At 45.8% G+C, this 24,170-nt stretch overlaps 1 protein-coding gene across 1 annotated transcript in view; it reads right to left on the bottom strand.

Annotated features, from left to right (window-relative positions):
- FBXO10 (F-box protein 10) overlaps positions 1–24,164 on the bottom strand; it is a 41,410-nt gene extending 17,246 nt beyond the window's left edge. The window contains exons 1-3 of the mRNA XM_012721518.1: positions 24,124–24,164; positions 2,593–3,183; positions 612–1,445 (exon numbers count right to left, since the gene is read on the bottom strand). Coding sequence (XP_012576972.1) covers positions 612–1,445; positions 2,593–3,177 — 1,419 coding nt within the window. The 5' untranslated portion in view covers positions 3,178–3,183; positions 24,124–24,164. The remainder of the gene's footprint in view (positions 1–611; positions 1,446–2,592; positions 3,184–24,123) is intronic.
- Between the last annotated feature and the right edge of the window lie 6 nt (positions 24,165–24,170).

Here is a 24,170-nt window from a genome sequence, read left to right as displayed (position 1 = left end):
TTTCTCAAGCTCTTCCTCTGTTCCACCCCATTGCTGAGTTCAGCCACATAGCCACATCCTAGCACCTGATGCTCCTGCCGTCGAGCTTATTCTGCACCCCCTTCTCAGTACATGCACCCTATTTTCCTTGGCTACCTGTGACTCATCCTGTTTAGCATAGGTAACTCCTTTCTGGAAAGCCTTCATCACCCCACACAGACTTGGAATAAAAGGCAACAATCATGTCTTCCTGATTTTCTCTCATTCCTTTCACTAGGACTTGGGTGCCACATCCACAAAGCAGCCTGAATGTAGTGAAAGGAGGTGCAAGATCTGGGTTCCAGTCCTGAGTTTGCCCTCTAAATGGCGTGCGACTCTGAGTAAGTGACCGTCCCTCTCTGGGCCTATTTTCTCCTACAAAGTGGGAAGAACAGCTTCTCCCCTGTTTAAATCAGATGATGAACATGAAGCGGTGTTATAAGCTTAAGGAAAAGATGATTCTTTAGGAAAATGCAAACTGGCCCCTGCAAGGCCTCATACATATAGCCACAGGAGCTCTCCTGCCAATCAAACTCTAGGTTTCTGGTGACCCAGGGCAGCTCAGGATCTGTAGAGTACGTCTTTGCCAGCACCTTGCTATTGTGTATACACCGCACGGCATAAGTCAGGTTCCGGAAGATGTTTCCTTCCATCTTGGCTCGACCATAGGAACAGACGAAGACGCCTCCCTTCCCATCCCGGAAGAGGCACTTGCGGATGAGGCAGCCCTGCACAGAGCTGGCCAGTGCCATGGCCTCCTTGTCCTTCTGTAGCTCCTGCTGCAGTGAGTTCAGCACTAGACAGCTGGGCAGCTGAATCGACGCTCCTGGCAGGGGTGGACCCAGAAAGGAGCCCCCCAGGACAGGGCGTGGACCCTGTACTTGGTAGGACAGTCTGTATGTGAGCTGGTCCTCATCTTCCTCCTCCCCGCTGGGACTCAGGCCTCCGTCGCTGCTGTCTGGAGTCTGGGCTACCCTTTCCCCATCACTGCCCACCTCTGCCTCCTGTGAGCCAGCCCTAGAACCTGGCTTTGGGGAGCTAGAGGCTGGGCTTGTAGGGCTCTGGCTGCCCTCAATGACAATGTCACAGGTCCTTGGGCTCCAGGCCTGGTCTCTGCTCTCTAAGTCTAGGGACATTAAAGAGTCAGAGTCCTCTGTGGGGAGCAAACTGGGCGAGGACCTGATCAGTCCCAGTAGATATTTGTAAGCCCAGTTCTTGTCAGCAGATGGGTGGCCCTCAACAGTCACAGAGTTGTTTTCACTGCCCACAAATTCACAATTTTCCAGGACACACAGGGGCACATTGTGCAGGAAGACATGGGTGTTTTTGAAGGTGCAGAATTTCACTTGGCAGGTGCCTGGGCCGTGGACCTGAATGTGGCCATTCTCAAAGTTGCAGTTGTCAAACTGGACATGTCCTGATGTTGTCTGGGGAGTAAAAATGAGAAAACAGATATAACGGGGTGAGAAATACTTCGCTGGTCAAAACTCTAACAACTCTTGATGGCGAGTAGAGTGTGTGTATGTGGGGAGGGGAGGCGGATCTCTGTCCTGTGACCATGTTCCCTTCCCACCAGGCAGGTGTCAGGTTGCCCTGGGAGGAGCGGGAAGGAGGTAGCTAGAACTGCCTGCCCTTCCCTCCTTCCAACTCCAAGGAATAAAGACAAGAGTGGACATACAATGGCAGAAAAGTTCATACCGTATAGCAGGACCCTTCCTAGAAACTTCAAATCTTATGAAATACTTAGTGAGAATAAAGCAGGCTGGGGATGACCATGGGGATGAGGAAAGAAGCTGAGTGCTCGAAGCTCACTGATTCAAGTGGAACCGACACATGCTCACACAGGAAATGAACCAGGAGAGGGGCCCTCTGGGAGAGTCCGATGACTGGGATTACTGCGAGTTCTGCAAACAAGGGCTGGCACATCAGCCCAATTTGAGCAAGACCTCTGGAGCCCCAGCTCCAGGTCTTGGTACATAAAGAATGTGCCGCTCAAGTGGCATCTCCCTGACTCGCCCCCTTTCCCAGCACTCACCTTCCCTATACCCTCTCTTGGCTCTGCACACATGTGTGCTTCCCTGGCCTTAAGTAATATCCCCTGAACCTCTGCCCAGTGACACTTGAGAAATAACTAATCCCAACAGGCTCCCGACCCTCCCTGACAACCAGAGGGTGGGGTTCAAGTGCTGGGGTTACGGGTCTGCAAAGCTGCCCCTCACTGGCTCTCTCGGGCCTTGCCACCATGAGCTGCTGAGATGGTCTAGCTTGCTGTCACCTGTGGTGGGCTTTCCCGCCTCATTGCTCAACCTGTGACTTCAGTCAGTCCAGTTTGGAAGTGCAAAGGACACAGCAATTCTGGCCTCAAGTCTAAGGCTCACTGTCTAATACACCTTTGCCAGGAAGGTCTCTATGGATCCCTGTGCCCATTTCTCAATTGGTACAGAACTTAAGAAGAGTGTGCACTGGGACATTAGATTTTCATTTCCAATAAAAAAGGAATAATCAAACCACTGAGAAGGGGCCAAAGTCCAGGATGAGGACTGGAAAGTCCAAATATGTGATGCAGACACACACCTTAAACATGAAGGGTGAGAACCAGGCTGGCATGAAGATGAGGTTGCACAGGCGCGCGGTTGAGCAGTGCTGGTCAATGCTGGCTAACAGGGCCACTTCACCCAACTTCCCGTGGCCTACAATCTCCACAGGCACCTTCAGGATGATTTCACCTTGCTCTTCATATACACCTGGGAATAGCACAATTCGGTCATACAGGCTGGCCATGGCCAAGGCACTGCCCAAGCTGTCAAACTCATGGCCTGGTCCCACGTTCAGGGTGCGCCGTTCCCTCCTCCGGCGAAACAGAGAAAAGCAGACAGAGGACTCCAAGTCCAGAGCATTCTTGGTCCACGTCTTGGAGGCAAGGTAGTGCTGCTTGAAGGCTTCCCTCCAAGACTCAGGCTCCACATCAGGCTGGTTGGGCCAGTTGGGGTGGCGGCACTCGGTGCAGCCCAGACACAGCTGCCGCCAGCGGGTGCTGTCGAGACTGAGGATCAGCTCGTACCAGGCCCTGCACACCAGGCTGCAGCGGCCCAAGTCGGGAAGGTGCAGGTAGGCCAAGATCATGCGCCACAGCTCCAGGGGGAGCCCTCCAGCCTCCATAGTCACCTGGAAGACAGTTGCAGAACAAGAGGTTTTTGTCTATCCTGCTTTATATCCCATTGTTGAAATATTCCAAGTGGGCAAAGTGCAGTTAATCACAGGCCTGATCCCCTCTATCATTGTCCTTCACTGCGACTTCCCTCCTGGAACCAGAAGGGAAGCCTCTCTTCTCTTTGGTCAGATACTGTAAGGAACTTCAGGCAGGTAGGTCCCCCTTGTGATGGAGAAAATCTTGGTGCCAGAAACCAATCAGGTAGAATAGAGATGCAAGATGAAAACTGAAAAAGAAATAAAGTGAGGACTTATATATGTGTCCTGGTGGTACTAATTCCAACTTCTTAAGAGTCTCTAGAATCCACAGGTCTTCAAGTCTGTGAAGTATTTCCATGCACCTCTAATTCTTTTGTTTAAGCTGGTTTGATTTGGGTTTCTGTGACTTGTAACCCAAAGAACATGGACTAACGCAGAGGGAACCCACTTTTGGCTGTTTCATTTCTAGAGCTCTGAATGTGTACACCCCAGGGAAAGGACCTCTGTATCTTTACACCAATAGGAACAAGCACAGAGGGGATGAGTGTCTGTCTGCCCATCTCTCCACATTCCAGAATTCCAGATTAAGTAATTACGAGTCTCCCATGTGGTGCAGCTTCAGGAAAGCGTGCCTCGGGTGGGGGTCCTGGCTCTGCCATGAGTTACCAACATAACCCTAAGTGTCCCAAACATCTACTGGGTGCCCGGCCACTTGCACCCTTGTTTTCTCTGAAAATTATTTGTCCTCCCACCAACAATTCATACCATCTGATTACACCCCACAGTATTGTGAGCAAAACAACATTAGCCCAGCCCCTGATTGCAATTCTTAGATATGGGGTGATGCCAACTGAGCCACTGAATCCCCAGGGGAATATAATTTGCAAAGGCAGAATCTGGCTTCTTATATGAATGGAGAGGAATGACGGGCTGATTTCCTGAATTGTAACCAAACCAGTTACAGTTGCCGGTGACTATTGTCAGCAGGGTGACGGCGGTGGTACAGAGGATGCTAGTCTATGTCAGAGAAGAATGAATCCGAGACAGAGAACCATGCTGAGACAAAGGATGGACCGGGGCACCCCAGCTTTCGATGGCACACAGGTTCTAGTCAACTCTGAGCTCAGCCTGGCCCTTGCCATCAGCTACCTCTGAACTCTTAGAACACAAACCTCCTTTTGCTTACACTGGCTTCTCTGGATTTCTGTTACTCATACTCAGTTAAAGCCCTCTCATTTATGAGAGTCAGTCCCCACATGAAACAGCAAGGGGCTTGACTTAGATGAGCCAGAGCAATGCCAGAGCCTGAAGGTCTAGACAACTGCGGCAATAAACAGGGCAGGCTTCTCAGCTGACTTTTATCAGGCTAGAAACCTGTCTGGGGTCTGTGTTTTCCTCCCATTTTTATAAAACTAAAGATCATACTTGTCAGCTACCTACGTGCCAAGAAAGGTTAAAAACACAAACATGTGCTTTCATGTAAGGAAAGTCTGAGCTTTCTGAACTCGATGGTACCCCAGCTTGTCTAGATCGATGGCACAGTGGGACTTTTTACCAAGTCCTCAGCAGCACTGCTGCCAGCTGCACCCCCTGGCTGAATGCCACTTTATTCATGGTGGTTTCTGTGACATCTGTTTCTCACCTACTTCTCTAGCCACACCAGGGTTTCTGAGAGAAAAACATTCTTCTATTCCTTTTCTCACAATTCTAAATCTAGTTATTCTGTAGCTAAATGAACACTGAAATTCCCTCGGCTTCAATTACCACAAATTCAGGACTACAGAATCTGAACCTCTAACTCCTGCGTCGCTTTCAAGTACCATCCACAAACATCCAATTGCCTGTTGGCATTTCTACCTGGCTGTTCCACAGCTACTAAAAACTCAGATCCTATCCAGAATGGAACTTCAACTTCCATTTCAATCCAAAATAAAATAACTACAACTGGAGTTATTCTACCGCCAACTGCATTACAGCGGGACAAAGTAGATGAGACAAATGAATATATGAATATATGCTTTTGGGCACTAAAGAGCAAGCTGTGCACGACTGTGATCTTTGAGGGAAGGAAAGCAGGAAGGGGAGTCATGATCACCCCAACTTTCATCCCGGGAACCTCCTCACTGCAGTGTAGGGAGATGGAGCCCAAACTCAGTGCTAGTCTTACTGTGCAGATACATTTGTGCTGTGTGCTGCTGATGTGGCTAAAAGCTGAGGCAGGCACTGGGATGGAGTGAGAGGCACAGAGTGGGAGTGGGGTGGGTGGCCACTTTCTTGGTTGAAAGCTAGACACGCAGGGAGCAAGAAGAGGATACCTGCTAAGGCGTCACGCTGGCAATGAGTCATGCACAGCTGGGAGACAAGGGAATTCCCGCCCAGAACACGAGGTGTGCACCCTGAGACTCCAGAACCATATACCACAGGAATAAATTCAAATTGGAAGGAGGAAAGCAAACTTGACAGAAGCAAAGGGTCTGCCAGCAGTTTAAAACAATTTTTAATTTTAATTTTGGAGGTTAGTTTTGCTCTTCCTTATGCACACGTTCCATTCATCCTCCACTAAACCACCCGTGCCTATATCTGCCAGTAACCAACTGCTAGAATAAACCTTAACACTTTTTTTTTTTAAAAAATGATTAACATAAATTGGAGACACCCTCAACATATCAACCACAGACAATGTGGTTTACTGGCACAAGAAAAACAGGGTCCAAAAACAGATTCCTACATACATGGGTCAATTATTTTTTTTATAAAACATCAATGAAATTCAAAGGGTAGGGCCCTCCCTGGTAGCACAATGGGCTAAAGCACAGCAATATGAAGCTACCCACAGCCACTACAGTACCAGTTTGATTCCCGGCCAGGGGGGTGACCCACATGGCGCAGCAGACCTCTCCGGACCTGCCCGCTGCTCCCCTCAGCAGTGTATTTCAGTCAATCTGCCTGTTCTGCTTCTCCCTCTGTCTCCGGTGAATCCTCTCACTGCCCCTGCACCTCTGGCCTGTACCCCATTTCTGTATGCATTAATAAATAAATCTTTAAAAAAAATCACAGGGTAAAGGAAAGTCTTTTCATCACACAGAGCTCGAAAACTTGCTATCTGTATGGAAAAAATGAACTTTTGATATCATGCAAAACTAACTTAAGATTGCAGGCCTAAACATAAAAATAATGCCTATTATAAAACTTCTAGGAAAATATATTCATATCTTTAAGGTATGCAAAGATTATTGAAATGAAAAGCACTAATCACCAAAGAAAAAAGTGTATATATTGACCTGTCAAAGTTAAACTTTAGTGTTCATCAAAAAAATCAAGAAAATGAAGTGATAATATGGAAGAAAATATTTGCTAACACATATACGACAGAGACTTATATCTAACATCTATTATGAAACCCTACAACTCAACAGTTTATAAAACCCAATAAAAAATAGGCAAAATATTTGAACAGAATCTTCATGAGTGAAAAGAATGTCCTAGAGCACGTTGACATGTGGAGGTGCGAAGATGCACACCCAAAATAATAGTTTTATGTAAAGAAGAGGTAAATAAAAAAGAAAACTAAAAAGAAAGTAATAAAAAAAATCAATGGTCAATAAGTTTATGGAAAAATGCTCAACATTGTTATTTATTATTATTCAATTGGTATCAGACCCATGATGAGATGGATATTTGTGCTTTACACAAAGCTTAAAAATGCTAAAAATATCAAAGTATCAAAGATGTGGGTCAGCCAGAACTCTCCTACACGGCTGGCAGGAGTATAAACTGCCAGAGTTGCTTTAGAAAACTGTTAGGAGTGTCTTTTGCAGTTATACATACATCTCTCCTGCATCTGAGGAATTCCACTCTCAGACGTTTACCCAAGATAAGCATTTACAAAAAGACTTTTCAAGAATATTTACAAAAGCTTCAAATACCAAAACAAATAAAAAACTGGAGATAACTCAAATGTCCACCAAGAGAGGAATGGATAACAAATGGTGGTGTATTCATACACTGGAACGCTACACAACAACAAAAAAAAGGGGGTGATGAAATTATTGATGCAAATAATAACATGGATAAACCACAAAAGCAACACACTGGTCAAAGAAACCAGTCACAATCACAGGGATCTATGTAGGTGAAGTAGAAAACAGGCAAAGTCAGCTTTGGTGATTAAAATCCTAACAGTACTTCTGGACTATGGTGATGGCACACAGGTGATCTGGTGATGGGAAGCCCACGGGGATCACAACTGAGATGGGAAAAGGCACAAACTGATGTAGAAATAAACTATTATATTATTTTAAAAAATCCTAACAGTGCTTGCCAGTGGGGAAGGGATGGAGGGTAACAAGGAAACTTTGGTGAATAAAGGAAATGTTTCACATCTTGACTGGCATGTCAGTTACACAGGTACACACATTTTTAAAAAAAAAAAAAACGCTTGATGGTATGCCTTCCTTCTGTGCATTTCATCACACATCCACTTTACCCCTGTATAAGAAACTGTTCATATAGTCTATCTCCTCTCTAGCCCTACCAACCGTACTCCATGTTGCAGTCAGTGGCACCGTCACCTTCCACCCGGCCACCCCACTAAGTGACTCAGGAGACTCTCCTTGATTTCTTCTCTTTCCAGGCTGGTCTCTAAAGTACTGTGTTCCTGCCTCCTGAAGTACTCTCAAATTATCCTTTCCTCCCTGCCCTCTCTGTCACTGTGTTATTTGTAGCCTCACCATCTTTAGACTGGATTACTGTAACAGATTCTTAATTGGTCACCCTGGAACCAGCCGTGCCTCCTTCCAACCCATCTGATGTACAGCTGCTGTGGGAGCTTTCTAAAATATAAATCTGGTCATACCCTTACCACTTGTCAGCTTAAAATTCCTCAGCGGTTCCCCCCCCCCCCCCCCCGTTTCCACATAAAGTCTAGCCTGGAGCTGATCTGTTTCTCTCTGACATCTGTACTATCCGAGCCTGACTCTTCCAATATACCTCTTTCAGATGGGCCTTTCTTCATGCTCTCTCCCCAGATTTGTAGGGTCTCTTCTACCCACTCTGTAAACAGCTCTGTCACCCGACAGACCTATGACAGATACCAGAGAATTACAGGGCAACAAAAGACAAAACCAGCATTTGCAGCAGAAGGTACCTATTCTGCCCAATAGGACATCCACTTGCCCAGGTGCTAGGAAATTGGGATTCTGTTTTTTCCCCCCAGGTTCTTAGTTCTTCCAGGCAACAATACTAGTAGTTAAGCCAGTGGCAATGGCAAACAGGGCAGCACACCTCTGGTGAGATTAAGTTAGCCCTTTTATATGTAACACTCACATGGGTCCATCACATTCTCCTATTTTTCACTCCACACTCCTCCCACACTTCTCCCCAGGCTTCCCCCAAGGTTGTGGGTGACTCCTCCTGTAATTACTCTTTTCCTAATTTGAACACTGCTTTTCTTGTGACATTATTCATGTGAGGAAGGAACTCTGATGCCCAGGCCACTCTTCATGGGTTAGATGCACTTCAGTCTCAGGTCCTCTCTTCCAGTTGTGTTCTTGGCTCTTTTTTGTCAGTTTGCTTATAAGATGACAGCTACTCTACTGTCCCTGCATAAGGGCTTGGTAGTCTGTACACTATTCTCTGAATTCAATGGTCTCATAGATAGCATTTCTCTGACAAGCCCTGCCCCTTCACACTGCATTTGTTAAATGGTTCAGCTAGTCTCCTTCTTCCAAACAAGAGATGGCCCCTGCCCATACTGTGCCCCATTGTTTATATTTATCTTTCTATTTTTTAATATCACCACTGAGTTTGTTTTTTTAAAGGCTTATTTTACTTATGCATACAAGAATTGGGGTACAGGCCAGGGTACAAGGAATGAGAAGATTTACCAAAGACAGAGTGGGGAGCAGAACAGGTAGACTGACCGAAATACACTGCTATGGGGAGCAGCAGGCAGACAGGTGCAGTCTGCTGTACCATGTAGGTCACTTTCCTGGTCTGGGACCGAACTTGTGCTTCAGTGGCAGCTGCTGGCTTCATAATGCTGTGCCTTAGCCCCTGTGCCACAAGGGGGAGCCCCAAGAAGAGTTTATTTGTAAAACCTCACTAGCTATTCTTGCTTCACCTCTTTTGTCCTTTATATTTTGCTTCTTCATTTTAAAACCACCAGCACAGCTCTTTGTCTATGCAGGTGCTTCTTTTTTCTTTTTCCTTCCCTAATACACCTGTCCTTAAAAAAAAAATTTAAAATAAAAACAAAATAAAACACCAGAAGAAAGCCATTACCCCCATTTTAACAAGTTCCTATGTGAAAGCATATAACCCATCAAACACCCAAAATTCTCTTCCTACAGACTAGCTCATCTTAAGTGGACCAATTGCTGCGTATGGAAGGAGTATCTTTTGATCATTACTAACAGCTCTGACCTACTTCCTAGGCTCTTTGTTCTCCTCACCCCCTCCTTCTACTTTGCAATTAATTAGCTTCTCTGATTATGCCTGTATGCTGTTCTTCCAGGGAGCACCACAGTGAACCTGCTTAGGTGCCTCATTCACAATGTTCTTTCCTTCAGTGAGGGACAACTCTTGACAGGTGTTCAAAAATGAACCACTAACCGTAAAGGAATCTACGCATATGCTCATCCACAGGTAGACGCAGGAGAGTCCTCTCTGAGATCTATAGCGAATGGTCACTATTCCAGTTCTCAGGAGGGAGATAAGAGAGTCAATTACAAGTATCTAAATTACAACCACCAACCCCAGTAACTGCATGCCTCACTGACTTAAACCCGGTACATTATTTAACAGTCTTCAACCCGCCCAACCCGTTGTGTGACCAGTGTGACATTTCAGGCCATTCAGCACTGCCAACTTCTGCCCCAGATGGGTTTCCCACAGTCCCCATAGCAGCCTATCAACAAGGAATACCCTAGCCCACTAAAACTTAGAGGATACAGTAAGAATCCATCACCTCATACCTAGTGCAAAGTATATGCTTTTAAGTTAATGAATGAGCACAAGTGAACTGTCAACAGCTCTATGTACCCCAATTTTTAAATAATTGTTTCCATGACCTTATGTAAATTTGTTATATAAACATAGTTCCAAAGACTTTCCTTTCCTTCACAAATGAAATTACTGCAGCTATACAAATTCCTACATCAACATTTTTAAGTAAAATGAAAAATTATTTGCACTTACAGAGCTCAAGAGGCAGGAAGCTCTTTAAACCAGTGTTAGCAAGACTTTGCATATCATGGCTCTTGACCACCCACCTCAGAATCGCCCAGAGTCTATTCTTAGCTCTACTTCAGCTCTGTAGAGGCTGAATCCCTGGCATGGAACCAATTATCTGCACTTTTACCAAGCTCCCTGGTAACTGCAATGAAACACCCCACTCCACACTTCAATGCGTACTCAGTAAATGGGTCTTGGTTTCACTCCATCAATATTGCTCTTCCTGTACTATGAAAAGACTAATAATGTCAAAGTCACTGGGATCAAGTTGTATGTGACCTTAAGCAAATAACTGAAACCACCTCCTCATTTTGATTTCCTCCTATATAAATGGGAGATCTTGATGCCCCAAAGGGCTGCCATGACAATTAAAAGACCTAGTGCATATTGTGTTGGTGATCAGGCTGTCTTCCAATTATTCCCAGTTTCCCCCTTTTCTGGAGGACATGTGACTGGATTACACTCACTGAGCCCTACTGCGATTGTGTGAGACCACATGGCTAGTGCTAGTCAATGAGCTTTGAGTAAAAGATGCAAGTGCTACTTCTCCATTGGAGCATTTACCTACCTCAGCAAGGTCAGCAGGACCTTTATTCTCTCTGGTACAGCATTTGGCAACATTTGAGACAATAGGTACTCTGGTAGCCTGGGCCATTATGTTAGTTTAAGCAGAATACCCCCTGCCAACCAAGATGGATATATACTGAGCATGAAACATAATAACCCTTTGTTTTGGGTTAAGCCACTAAGAATTTGGAGACTGCTTGTTACTACAGCATAACCTAGCCATTCCTGACATGAAATGATATGGAGCCCCAATGGTTATGGAGCCCCAACCCCCCTTAGCCATTTCATGGCTATATCAAGCAGAATCTAACTTTAAGTTCTTCCTCAGGTGGTCCCCATTCTGTACCCTGACAGCCACTATAGCTCTCTGGTATGTGTTGTATATTTGGTACAGGCCTCAAATGCCAAACTTAGCAGCTTGAACTCTATCTACTGCAGGTTTTTCAGGAGGGGAGTAGCCAGATCAAATGGTATTTTTTAAAGATTTATTTATGCATACAGAGATGGGGTACAGGCCAGAGGTGCAGGGGCGGTGAGAGGATTCACCAGAGACAAAGTGGGGAGCAGAACAGGCTGACTGACAAAGTACACTGCTGAGGGGGGCAGTGGGCGGGTCAGGAGAGGTCTGCAACACCATGTGGTCACCTTCCGGGCGGGGATCAAACTCATGCTGAAGTGGCTTTAGCTTCTTAGTGCTGTGCTTTTAACCTGCTGCGCCACCAGGGAGGGCCCCAAAATGGTATTTTAAGTAGCTCCATCCAGGAAAGGTATGTTAGATAAAATGATGAGGAAGGAAACATACTCTGGAAATATTGAATGACAATTCCTTTCCTTCAGGATGATGGAGGAGTCTCTAGGGATTATGGGGTAAAGAGGTCTGACATAAAAACGACGGGAGTTTGTTTCCTTAGGGCTCCCAGGCTCCCACTGTACATAGTGGCAAAGGTCTTACAGAAACATCTCTAGGAGGAGGGTGGTCCTGCAATTGCCTTCCTCCAAACTTGCCCATGTTCCCCGCTCTGGGCAACACACTGGGGTCTAAATTTCAAATGAGACTGACTGTTCTCCCCTCAGGATGCTCTGCGCTCAGGTGAGGACTTCCTTTTATTCAAACATAACATTCTCTGTTGTTGCCCTTCACTTAATTTACTGTATCTTTATACTAATCCATGGGGATCCACACAACAACAGGGATTTCTATAACCAGGTAACACTTAAAACAAAAAATGGATTCAAGTTTTACCCTTCCTTTTTGCCACCGGGGCCTCTGAGCTATGGAATTAAAAGTAACAAATGTCCCCTAGGACCTCTGTACCTGGAGCTTGATGCCTGTGGAGAACTGGAGAAACAACAGTGAGACTTGTTTGGGACAGCAGAGTGCAGGCCCTGAGGCAGTCTCCCTGCTGGTTCTTGTTTGGCGAGTTCCCTGCTAGCCACTCACTGGACATATCCAGAGCCCTCAGGGCAAGGCAGAGGCCACCCTCTTGGGGGGTGAGTCTCACAAGACTTGCTCTCAACAGGCAGACTCTAGTGCTTGAGTCCCATGACTTGAGGCAAATCTTTGAGCCAGTTTCTTCATCTGTAAGCAGGCTGATTTTGATGATGGTTGGCTTACTACACCTCATGAGGACTTGGAGAATTTTCTTTTTTTTTTTAATAGATTTATTTACTTATGCATCCAAGCCACAGGGGGTGGGGTGGGTAAGAGGATTCACTAGAGACAGAGTAGGGGGCAGAACAGGCAGGTCTACTGAAATACACTGCTGAGGGGAGCAGCGGGCACTACAGGAGAGGTCTGCTGCGCTATGTGGGTCCCTGACCAGGGACAGAACTCATGCAGCAGTGGCTAGCTCCATTGTGCTGAGACTTAATCCCTTGTGCCACCAAGAAGGCCCCTTGAGATTTTTCAAAGGAAAAAAAAATGTATGCAACAAACATTTGATTGTTCACTACATACTAGGAAAGTGCTGGCAAAGAGTAAACAAGACGAAGTCCTTCCCTTCAGGCAAGAGGTGTGTGTGTGTGTGTGTGTGTGTGTGTGTATGTACACATATGCTATTTTAGATAGGGTTGTCAAGGAAGTGACGTTTAAACAAAGACTGGAATGATGTTTTCCTTCTTACTCTTCATTCTGCTCATCAGTGGTCGAGGTGAGCAAGATGGAAAGGCTGTGCCACCACAGGGCTCCAGAGAAGCAGGGGCACAAATCAGTCCATTCGCTTTATCCGAGGCAGGGTGGCTAAGACCCATATAAAGGTAGCCAAAAGGACTCATTTTGCTTCTAGACTTTTTCCAGGTTCTTTCTGTCCACCTGTCACTGACAGTGATGACAAAGACACAGAACACACCCACAACGGCCCCTTCAAATGCCCAGAATAAGTGTTGTTCCATCAGAGCTAAGCAGCAGCTTTGGAGCTCATTCCTCTTTGATGAGTTCTGCTTATGATTTTCTCCACAAACACCCTGTTTAACCCCGCTTGGGGGGCAGTTTTAGCCTGAAAGTACAACATGGAGCACATTCTTCTGCCATAGCAGAAATCGTCCACCAGTCAGCATGGTAACTCTGAGGTGATCACTGACAGCTTCTCCCAAGGGCCTCTGCTTGGCAGAGTTTTAAGACTGGCAGCCCTGGGGAGGACCATGCCGTCCTGAGCCCCAAGTTTGGAGTACTCAGTCTCATTGGTTGGGACAGACAGAGCTACTTGGTATCTGGGCCCCAAAGGAGTGCAAAGGTAGCATTTACTTTGCAAATCAAGTCTGCAAAATGCTTGTGCTGCTTACCCTAGGCAAAGACCTGCAGGGTTCTCCCTGAATGACACTTAAAGCCAGGGAGGGGATGAGGTCACCATCCCATGGTGAAGAAAGAAGTTTGATGGCCAACTTCTCCCCAGTCTACCATCTAAAGGGATGAAATGGAAAAGGACTGTGTAAAGGAGAAAGCATCCTTAAAACAATATATAGCACTCTAGTCAATGGAAGGCACTGAAAGGCTCCTGCTTTGTTTTGCTGTCTTGAGTCCCCATGGTTATTGGTGGGTTTTATGAGTCATTTAGCTTGCCAAGTATCATGGTGGGTCAGCAACTGGGATCAGGAATAAAAACTCTAGAGACATCTACATAGCTTACTGAAGCTTCAGCATGAGCAAATTTGTGGGGTGGGAGGGGAAACTCTAACAAGTACTGAGTTACACTTTTGGGATCGACCACATGAAAAAAGTGAGGCAGAGGCAGCACACAAAGACACAGAATATCCCGGTGATAGGCCCAAACACCTATTTGTGAGGACAGTCCCTGTGACAAACTGGACACATTCTTTGCTCTCAAGGAGCCTATTTTATATATTATTAATATGCTTTTCTTATATTTATTATCTGTCTCCACTGGGTAAAATGGAAGCTTCTTAAAGGCAGAAACTTTGTACCAATGCCCTATTTTATGCCTAGAACTACTGTCTGGCTCAATATATTTGTTGGATGAATGATCACCATTATTATCTAGTATCTTAGTGTAGCTCACAGTAGCTAACCCATTAGCTGTAGAACCCCAAATGTGACATAGATCCTGGTGGAATGAAACAAGAAGTAAGTAAAATCAACCCAAGTAGGTACTCCACACTTGGGATGTATGACTGTGGGGTAAATGCTGTGAGTCAGGAATCAGATAAAGATCCCACCCTCAAGTCTGGGAGGAGACAAAGATCTCCATAAGAAAAAAGCAACCCCCACCCCCACCAAACACAAAGCTATAGTACAAGGAAAAAATGCTTAGTGCCATATCAGAGGGAAAGCCCATGTTTCAAGAATAAAAAAAGGGAAGTTGGATAGAAATGTCAGCTCTTGGCACCATCCTGTGCCTGCTGGATCAGAATGGGTGCCATACATTTGAGAAACACTGATTAAGTAATGCCTTCATTTTACAAACAAAGGTGACAAACAACTTGGCCTAATCACTGTGCTAGAGAGCAAAAGTCTCCCTCTGAGGCTGGGGCCTTTGATCATCCCAAAGACTGGATGTTCAACCACTAAGTCAAGCTTCACACAAGAGCTAGACTGTTAGGCCCCGGGAGGCCCAGGGGGGAGTTAAGGACCACCTCAGGGCAGAAACTTGAGAGACAGGAAGCCTGCCCAGTGACTAAGCATCACCTGACGACAGCAGGAGAAAGGGCCCGGAAAAAGTCAGGAAAAAGTCAGTAGAACGAAAACAAGGAGAAGAAAAACAACTCCAAAGAGAGTGAAGTGTCCCACTAAGGTGGTCCGCCCCTAACTGTACCAGCACTTCGCCAGTACCTTAGCAATACCTGCCTCGCACGTGTGTAGGTAGTGCCAAGAGCGCAATAAACTTCCCTCTTTGGCTGTTACACTCATCTCTCTTTCTTACTCACTAAACCTTTTAGACTCTTGTAGGTTTGGGACACCAAGAAAATGGGAAAAAGGGGAATGTAGGCAGAGGAAAGAGTATTAGCAGAGGTGCCCGGTCAGACCCGTGGGCAGGCTTCGGGCACAATAAGAACCCTCTGGGGGCTTACAGGCTTGGGAGAGAAGGGCAGGTGGGATCAGTTCACACAGCATTTTCTAGTTAATTTGGGGGGCAGTGGGATGCTGCCTTGAGGTTCAGGACACCAAGAGGAAATAAATGAAATGCCCTTCTCTGCTGAAATGACAGATAAACGATAGCCAACAGTTCTAGTTGGGGCCTGGCCTCTCCCTCTCCGGATAATCCCTAAGGCAGGGGGCTTATCAACTCTGTTCTCATGTCCCATGTTTGTATAAAGAAGAAACTGTACTTAGATTCTATCAAGGGGAGTTCAGACCAGTATCAAAGTACAAATTTTTCTTTTAATAAAATGGGGGGGGGCCTAAAAGGACAGGGACAGCTCAGAACCCTACTTAGTATCAGCAATGGGAAAAAAACCCTTTCCTCCCACAATGAGGCATCTGAAACACCAGAGCATTACTACAGACTGTATGAACTGAGCTATAATGGGTTAATGACTTCAGATCTTTCTTCATATCAAAGTAAATTTCCCCAGAGTTTAGGATTTTAGTTTGCAAATCACACAGTAAACAACTGTGAACCACGAAAAGAGCTAGATCTACCCCCCCCACCCAACACACACACCTAGAAATGAGACAAAACTTAAAAGTGAAGATGACAAAACTCTCTGCTAGGTTTTTCAACATTTCTCCTAGAAACTCCAACTTTTTTCAGCCCAAGACACAACCAGCTGTGTTTTATTTTCAGCTCTGAAACGTGAGGAGATAAACCAGAGTGCTGAGTTCTGATGCACGCGTGGCATCTGAGGCCTGTTGGGGCCTCTCTCCCTCCTTTGGGGACCTGCCATTCTCCGCGATCCACCCAGATGAGTGCACCGGGGCGAGAATGCCAAGACCTGGGCTTTTTGATTCTGATCCAAACACCCACCACGGTGATCTTGAAGGGGTGGAACAAGGCACACTGAGGTCTCACAAAGTGCCAGGCACAATTCACACAGCATCTTAATGACCATATCCAACACTCCAGAGGCAGGAGTTGCCCCAGGAAGACTCCAGCCTTCACTTTGTGAGCAGCTCTGCTCAAAGTTCCTAATGTGGACCGTAGTGGACCTGTTTTTCCCACCACAGTCCCCTTCCTGAGATGCTGCAGTTCCTCACTTGTGAAATAAAGCATAGAGGACCTTGCAAGCTTGCCATTACAGATATATCAGCACGTAGACTGCACATACAAAAAGTGAACTCAGCCCTGCAACCATGAAGCCCTAGCGTATCACACAGGATGTGACATTGCACTTCTGTTAGAAGGCCTGACCCAAAGTTCAGGACCTCAAGCCAGAATTGGTGACAATCAAGGGCAAATCTGTTTTGGCCAACAGGGAGCACAGCAGCAGCAACAGGGCGTAAATACGAGCCCCAAGCAACTCAGACGTTTTGGTGGCATCCTCTCCCAGGCAGCCTGTGTGAGGAAAGGACAGATCTAAGCAGTGTCTCTCTTCCACTACGCCAGCCTCCCACTCAGCCACACAGTTTCCCAGCCATTCTCTTTAATCACTCTCAGCTTGAGGCAATTCCATACAAGTGAGTGTTACTTTACACCCCAAATTATACAATCAGTGGAGTCAGACCATCCTGTGTCTCAGCTTCCTCATCTATAAAAGTGGGGATAATAATACCTTAGGGAGTTGTTGTGCGGATGAAATGAGAGAATGGGTGGAAATCACTTAACTTTGTCCCCCATGCATCGTAAACTCACAATAAATGGGGATGAATTCCCTCTCTCCTAGGACTCTTTCCCTAAATTCCTTTTCCTTTTGTCTCTTGTATTGCATTTGAACCAACCCGCTAATATCTCAGGAGGGAAATAAATTATAGGCGTGAGTTAAGTTAGGGTTTTCTGTAGTGAGGGAACAAGGAGGCCTTAGAGGGAATAGAGCTCACGGCTCCCCTCTTGGCCTATAATGCAGACGCTCGCCGCAGGCCAAGCAGTGTGGATAGAGGACTCTTTATCGTGAGCGAGGCAACAAGATTTGCAGCTGCTGATCATCTGATGGCAGAGAGTCAGTTTTCTTTTCGGAAGTGTAAGCCTGGAACAGCCCTGGCAGCAACTGGGCTGCATTCACGTAGGCGCTGCTCCCCAGTTCCGAGTGTCTATTCTATGAGTCTTTTGACTGCAAATGCAAGTAAAGGAGGGCTTCTCACAGGGCTGTAGCGGACTGTAAGGAGATGAATTTTATGAAAATCCAGGAATAGGACCTCTGTAGGGCTGGGTCTCCCAGTAAGCACGAAAGGTCCGGGTCCACAGCACCCAAAGGTCCTCAGTGGCTGCAGCCTGTCTTCATGTATCACATAACTCAGCCACCTCCATGGGCCTGCTCCTTTCTCCCCGACCCGGAGACTACACAAACTTTCCTCCACCTCATTGCTTCTGCTTCCTCATAATTTTAGTCAGCTAAGATTCCTCAAAGGTCTGAGTCTAGCTCATGGTTCCTCTCTATACCGTTTCAGCTTAATTTCTGCCCTTAAGTATCCTTCCCTAGTTCTGAACTCAAATTTCTAAGAGAGATCTATCTTTTTTCCCATGAGGCCCCATGGGGAGCCTAGAAAGTGACTGTTTTTTGAGTTTGATGTCCATCCCTGGTCCAAATCAGTTTTGTTAGGGGGCAGAGATAGAGCAGAAGACACAGCTGCTGGGAAGTCTCCCTATATGACAGGGAGTTGTGAGTGTAGAAAATTCTCTTAGAATGGGCCATGAGAATATCAGGCACATAGCTGACATGTTGAATATAGGCATACCTTGCTTTACGTGTTTTGCAGATAGTGGCTTTTTGTTTGTTTGTTTGTTTGTTTACACAAACTGAAGGTCAATGACAACTCTGCATTGAGTAAGTCTATCGGTGCCATTCTCCACCATGTGTTCACTTCAAGTCTGTCGCATTTTTTAACAATAAAGTATTTTGAAATTAAGGCATATTGATATTTTTCACATAATACTATCACACACTTAGTAAACTACATGACAGTGTAAACACAGCCTTTGCATGCGCTGGGAATCCAAAACTGCATGACTCACTTTACTGCACCATTTGCTTTGTGGTGGTCTGGAACTCAATCTGTAGCATTTCTATGGTGTGCCTGTACATCCCCACACACGTGACACCCCCCACTCTCACTTACCACTGTGGATGGCCAAGGCATCCTCAGTCAACAATGCCAAAGTGCCCCGCGGCAGATGAGTAAGGAGCAGAGTGACCCTCTTCCTTTTCTGTTAGTGGACTCATAAACAGGTGATGTCCCCCCATTTTTCTTATACACGCTGAAATTACTTTAATCGCAGTCTCTCTAACCCTCCTCTTTCTTTGCATCACCCTTCTGGCCATTACTCAGGGCAGAAGACTGTGGTGACTAACTCCTGCCTGCCCAGCACACCTTCCCCTTCCCTCTTCTGCTTCCTCAGGAGGAACTGTGCTCTCACTCCAGCGGGTCCTGACAGCACAGCCACCATTGTCTATTACTTTCGTTTGTAAGTAAGATTTCTAGCCAGATCCTCTTTGCTGGCTGACACACCCACATTCCAGATAGAAATGTCAGCCTAACTCACAGATGTCCCTTTCGCCAGAGAACCTCACCTCTTTATCCCTGCTACCCATTTGCTCTTGTCATTCTCTTTTTTCTGAGAACTTCTCCCAATGTATCACTTTAACAAACATCTCCACTTCTGGCCCTACTTCTATAGAACAGGATCTATGATACCACCATTCACGAAAAGGCTGAAAAGAAAGTCATAGAGAAGACACTTTTAAAATACTTAACTGGGACCCTCCCTGGTGGCACAATGGATTAAAGTGCAGCACTATGAAGCTGTTTGCAGCCACTACAGCATGAATTCCATCCCCAGCCAGGGAGCTCATGGCCACCAGACCTCTCCTGACCTGCCCGTTGCTCCCCTCATCAGTGTATTTTAGATCTGTCTGTTCTGTTTCCCATCCTGCCTCTGGTGAAATCTCTCACCCCCCAAATCCTCCCCCCCCCGCACCTCTGGCCTGTACCCCAGTTCTTGTACATGTAAATAAATAAAAAACTGACATAACTAACCAAATGTATAAAAAATCCTGATAAGTCAGTAAGAAAAATGGAAAAATAGGCAATATTTGACTAAGTAGTTCACAAAAGAGCCCATTTAACCGATCACAAAGTGCTTGTTATTAGCAGGACCAAGGAAAGAAAAGTAAAAACACAAGCAATATCATTATTAACCCACAAGAAGCATTTCAAATTTTGAAATTGACAATGCCAAGATTTACAAGTGGAACTTTTATAAATAGCTGGTAAGAAAGTAAACTGATACAATCACTTAGAAAACTGGCATTATCTAGAAAAGCAATTTTGCATCATAATATATAAGCTAAAAAAAGTTGTTCATATACGCAACAGAAAATGTCTAAGGATATTCTTGTTTGTACTGCTCTTTCTAATCAGAAACTGTAAGCAATACAAGTATCCATCAGCTCCAGCAGGAATAAATATGCTGTCACATATCCCTGTCATGAAGTACCATTAGCAAAACCAAGTGAGATCACCAGCTGGACACAGCTTACAAACTGAGAAAAAGCAAAACACAAATCACACACAGTATGACTCTAACTGTGAGAATTTAAATTCTCTATTTCACTAATTTCACAATTACGTGAAAATATTGTTAAGGGGTACAAACTTAGTTGACAAAACTACAAAGAAAAGAAAATAATTATTATCAAAGTCAAGATAGTGGGTTTGGGGGGGGGCAGGAGGTTGTGATTTGAAAGGGGCTGCTACTGGCAGGTTTTCATTTCTTGACATAGGTGGTGATTATATTTCCCTTAAAATGGATAAGCTACCTATACATTTGTGGGTTTTTCTGACATGACTTCTTGATATGTCTCAGATTTTAAAAAGTTCAAAACAAAGACAATGAAAAAAATATACTGATTATTTGATCCTTGAGAAGCTGAGGGAACTGAGAATCCTTCACTTTAAAATTAAGACCTTGTCCCCTGAATCCTTAACAAGGTACAAGCAAGAGAATTTTCAATACGTAATACCCCGTTCTCTTAGGGCTACGGGCGGAAAGACAATCTCCTGGGAACACACCTATGTTTTGCCAAGAGTCACCAGAGGATCCCTCTTACATAGAAAAAGGTAAGAAGAACAGGCACCCAGAGTCCTAGCAGAACTATCTTGTTGAGGCTGTGATTCCTGAGAGCCTTGGTAGGCAACTCCTGGAGAGGTAGAAACAATTTGCCAAAAGTTAGAAAGAGGAGAAAGCCTCCAAACTCTAATAAAAGATTTGAACAGTGTCCCTCCCTGGCAGCGCAATGGGTTAACGTACAGCACTATGAAGCTTCCGCAGCCCCCACCAGGGTGGGTGATCCACATGGTGCCGCAGGCCTAGGCCTCTCCTGACCCGCCTGCTGCTCCCCTCAGCAGTGTGTTTCAGTTAATCTGCCTGTTCTGCTCCCCACTCTGTCTCTGGTGAATCCTCTCCCCCCACACTCACCCCCCTGTACCTCTGGCCTGTACCCCAGTTCTGTATGCATAAAAAAATAAATCTTAAAAAAAAAAAAAAAGCTTTGAACATGGGAAATCTCTTGGGTGGTGTGGGGTGACTCTGAAAAGGACCACTAACGGGAAAAGATCCTATCATTTCCCAAAAGAGAACTCACTGGGAAGCTGGGGGAACACAGCTGGTGATGGACACAACACATGGCCCAGCGTGTGATGCTCTGGAGAGAGGATGAGCAGGTCAGTGCAAAGTTAAAAATCTCTAACCCCGGAATCTAAGCATGGGGTTGAGCTGCAAGGGCTTGTACCAGCAGTGACCTCGTATCTTTAGCCCGATCAGAACAACTCTCCAATAATGTTAGCATCTAGCTGTGTCAGAAATAAAAACTCTGCAGTTCTCTCTCCTTTAGAGAGTGAAGAATGACTTATTTGGACTGTTTAAGCCTCCAGGATGCTTGGAAATAAGAGCCATATAATTTCTCACTAACAAGGGCAGTATAGGCCTTGGGTGATTCCTTGGAAAAGAAAATAAATAGGTGACTACCTTAGAACCCAATTGATGAAATGAAACGCACAGGTTAAACATCTAAGATGAAACAGACAAAACCTCATTCAAATGTCTATCTACCCTTATGTTTACAATATCATGTGTATGAGTAGAAAACTAAATACTTCACTAAGCTAGTAGAAAGACATCAATGAGAGAAATTAGCAGGCGTTGAAAGTCATGATAGGTGACTCAAGAAAAAGGCTTGCCCATTAACACAAACCGCAAAAACGAAATGCTTTTTTTGTGCCATCAATGGGTTCTGTATGACTGAGACATGTAAGTGGAACTTATTTCTTTTACATCTTCCTTGAAAAGCATCTCAGTATATGATTTACTCCTGGTTACCCAGGGCACTATCCTTCCCATCTCTGAGCGTTCTCTCTGGCTTCCTAGCTATACCTTTATCCAAACCCCACTGGATGCCACTTGCATGTAATGATCCCCTCAACTGATCCCCCCAGATTCTGAGCTACCTAAGTCAGAGTCTATATACGCTTTTATTTCTGCTTGTACTTAGGCCCAGTTTTCTTCACCCTGCTACCAATACATGTTTGTTAAAGAAAAGAAAGAAAGAAAAGGCGTATGATATGGAGGGGGAGAGGGAGAGAATGGGGAAAAATGGAGGAAGAGGAAGGAGAGGAGGGAGAAAGGGATAGAATGCACTGCAACTAGAAAAAACAAGACCACCATAAAACCAGAAACCCAGAATGAAATGGAGACTGTTTGACCACCTATTACTTAACAGCTACTAGTGCTATCATAAAAACACAATCCAGCTGATAACCATGGAAACCAAAATGAAGGCACTGTGGTAAGGGTAGCTCTTTTCAGAAATCTGAAAACAAGAAGAGGCCTGAAGCCAGAAAGACAAAGAAATCCAAGTGCTCCAGGCCAGAAGGAAATCCTTTCCTAAAAGCCCTGACAAAGCAGCATTTTCTGCAGTCTCTAACCTCTCACCAGGCTTCAACAAGGCTCTGGAACTACTGTGACTGATCATGCAACAATGCAGGCCTCTCTGTGTGCTTCTGTCCCTTGAGGTCAGATGTTATGAGACAAGCTCAGTGGGAGATGAAACTTATTGTTATTATACAATATACTGAGAACCAGCAGAGGGAGATTGTGTGTGTGTACACACACACACACACACACACACACACATATACAGTTTCTGAGATCTCCAGTTACTGTTCAGTGTACAAACAGTGGGTACTTCATAAATACTTGCTGAATAAATGAAGAATTAGGTTAGAATGCAGAAAAGCACAGTAACTGGCAAATAGTGAGCATTCTTTCCATCCACTGTCAGCATTCTATGGGGTTCTGAGCAAAACCAAAATCCTGTCCTCCTTCTGGGTCCAGTTTCTCCATGTGCAGGAGGAGACAGCTGAATGAGGTGGTGTGCCAGGCCCCTTCCAGCTGATAGTCAATCACTGTGCTGTGCTTTTTTTGGTGGCAGCACACACTTGGCACTTTTCTTCCCCTTCAGAGGGAATCTGATACCCATCTGCTCCAGTAAATTAATGTTCCTATCCTGCCTGGCTCATTTGGAAGGAACAACAGGTTCACATGCCAATTGTAAAGGAGAAGGCAAGGAGGCCCAGAAAGAGAAAAGGGGGAAAGGGTCCCACTTGCCTCCTTTCTTAGGAAACCAAAGCAGCACTGTTTTTAAAGACTAAATATGCAGAAAATGAAATGGGATGATACTAAAAACCTTTCACGGAGCACTCTTTAGCTTACTAACTTAATAAGACTTAGTATCAATGTATCCAGCATTTCTGTGATTGGCATTGAGCTAAGGCCTTTACACTTAAACCTCAGAGCAACTTCACAAGCTAAATACTAATATTAGCTTCTTTCAACAGAAATGAGTTCTATCTGACTCAAGGTCACAGCTAGTAAGTGGCAGAACTAGGACTTGAACCCAGGTCCTTTAAATGGCTTCCCATAGATGGGAAAGGAGCAGGGCAAGGGTTAAGATTAGGCTGGGCAAGGCTTATCACCTGTACTTTAAAGATGGGGAAACCGAGTCTCCAGGAGGCTTGCAATTTGCACAAATTGCAGACACCTTGGTAGGTGTCCGACCGCAGACACTCGCTCCCGCGTTCCTGGGTGAAGGTTTTTCCTATCCCAAAAATGTGCTGCTGCCTCTAGACTTCACTTACACAGTCGCAAAAGCTCGGGGCTGAAGGCAACAGTGGAGATCCACCTTCCCGGACGCGTCGTTTTACAGTAGGGGAAACCAAGGCACGGCTCCTCGGCGCGGCTGAGCCTCCAGGTGCCAGCAGAGTGCGGGAGCGCGGGGCCGCGAGCGGCCTGAGGGCACCCCTTCCCGATCCCGCCGGGGCCAGCAGCTCAGCCTCAGCCAGGGCCGAGCGGCGCCTCCTCCGCCGGTCGCCTGGCGCCCCAGGTCCTTGGGAACAGCCCAGACGCCCGAGCCCCCTCCCCCGGGCCGCCCCCAGCTCCGGGACCTGGACATCCCGGGTTTGCGGGCGGAATAACTTCGCCCGCTGCCTCTGCCGACCCGGCCGTCTCTTACCTCGCCGGGAGCTCTCCGGGGCGCTCCGCCACAGCAGTGCGGGCCGC

This window comes from Condylura cristata, unplaced genomic scaffold (assembly GCF_000260355.1).
Source record: "Condylura cristata isolate star-nosed mole 26May11 unplaced genomic scaffold, ConCri1.0 scaffold00006, whole genome shotgun sequence".
NCBI classification, from domain to species: domain Eukaryota; kingdom Metazoa; phylum Chordata; class Mammalia; order Eulipotyphla; family Talpidae; genus Condylura; species Condylura cristata.
This window is presented reverse-complemented; position numbering and strand designations above follow the sequence as displayed.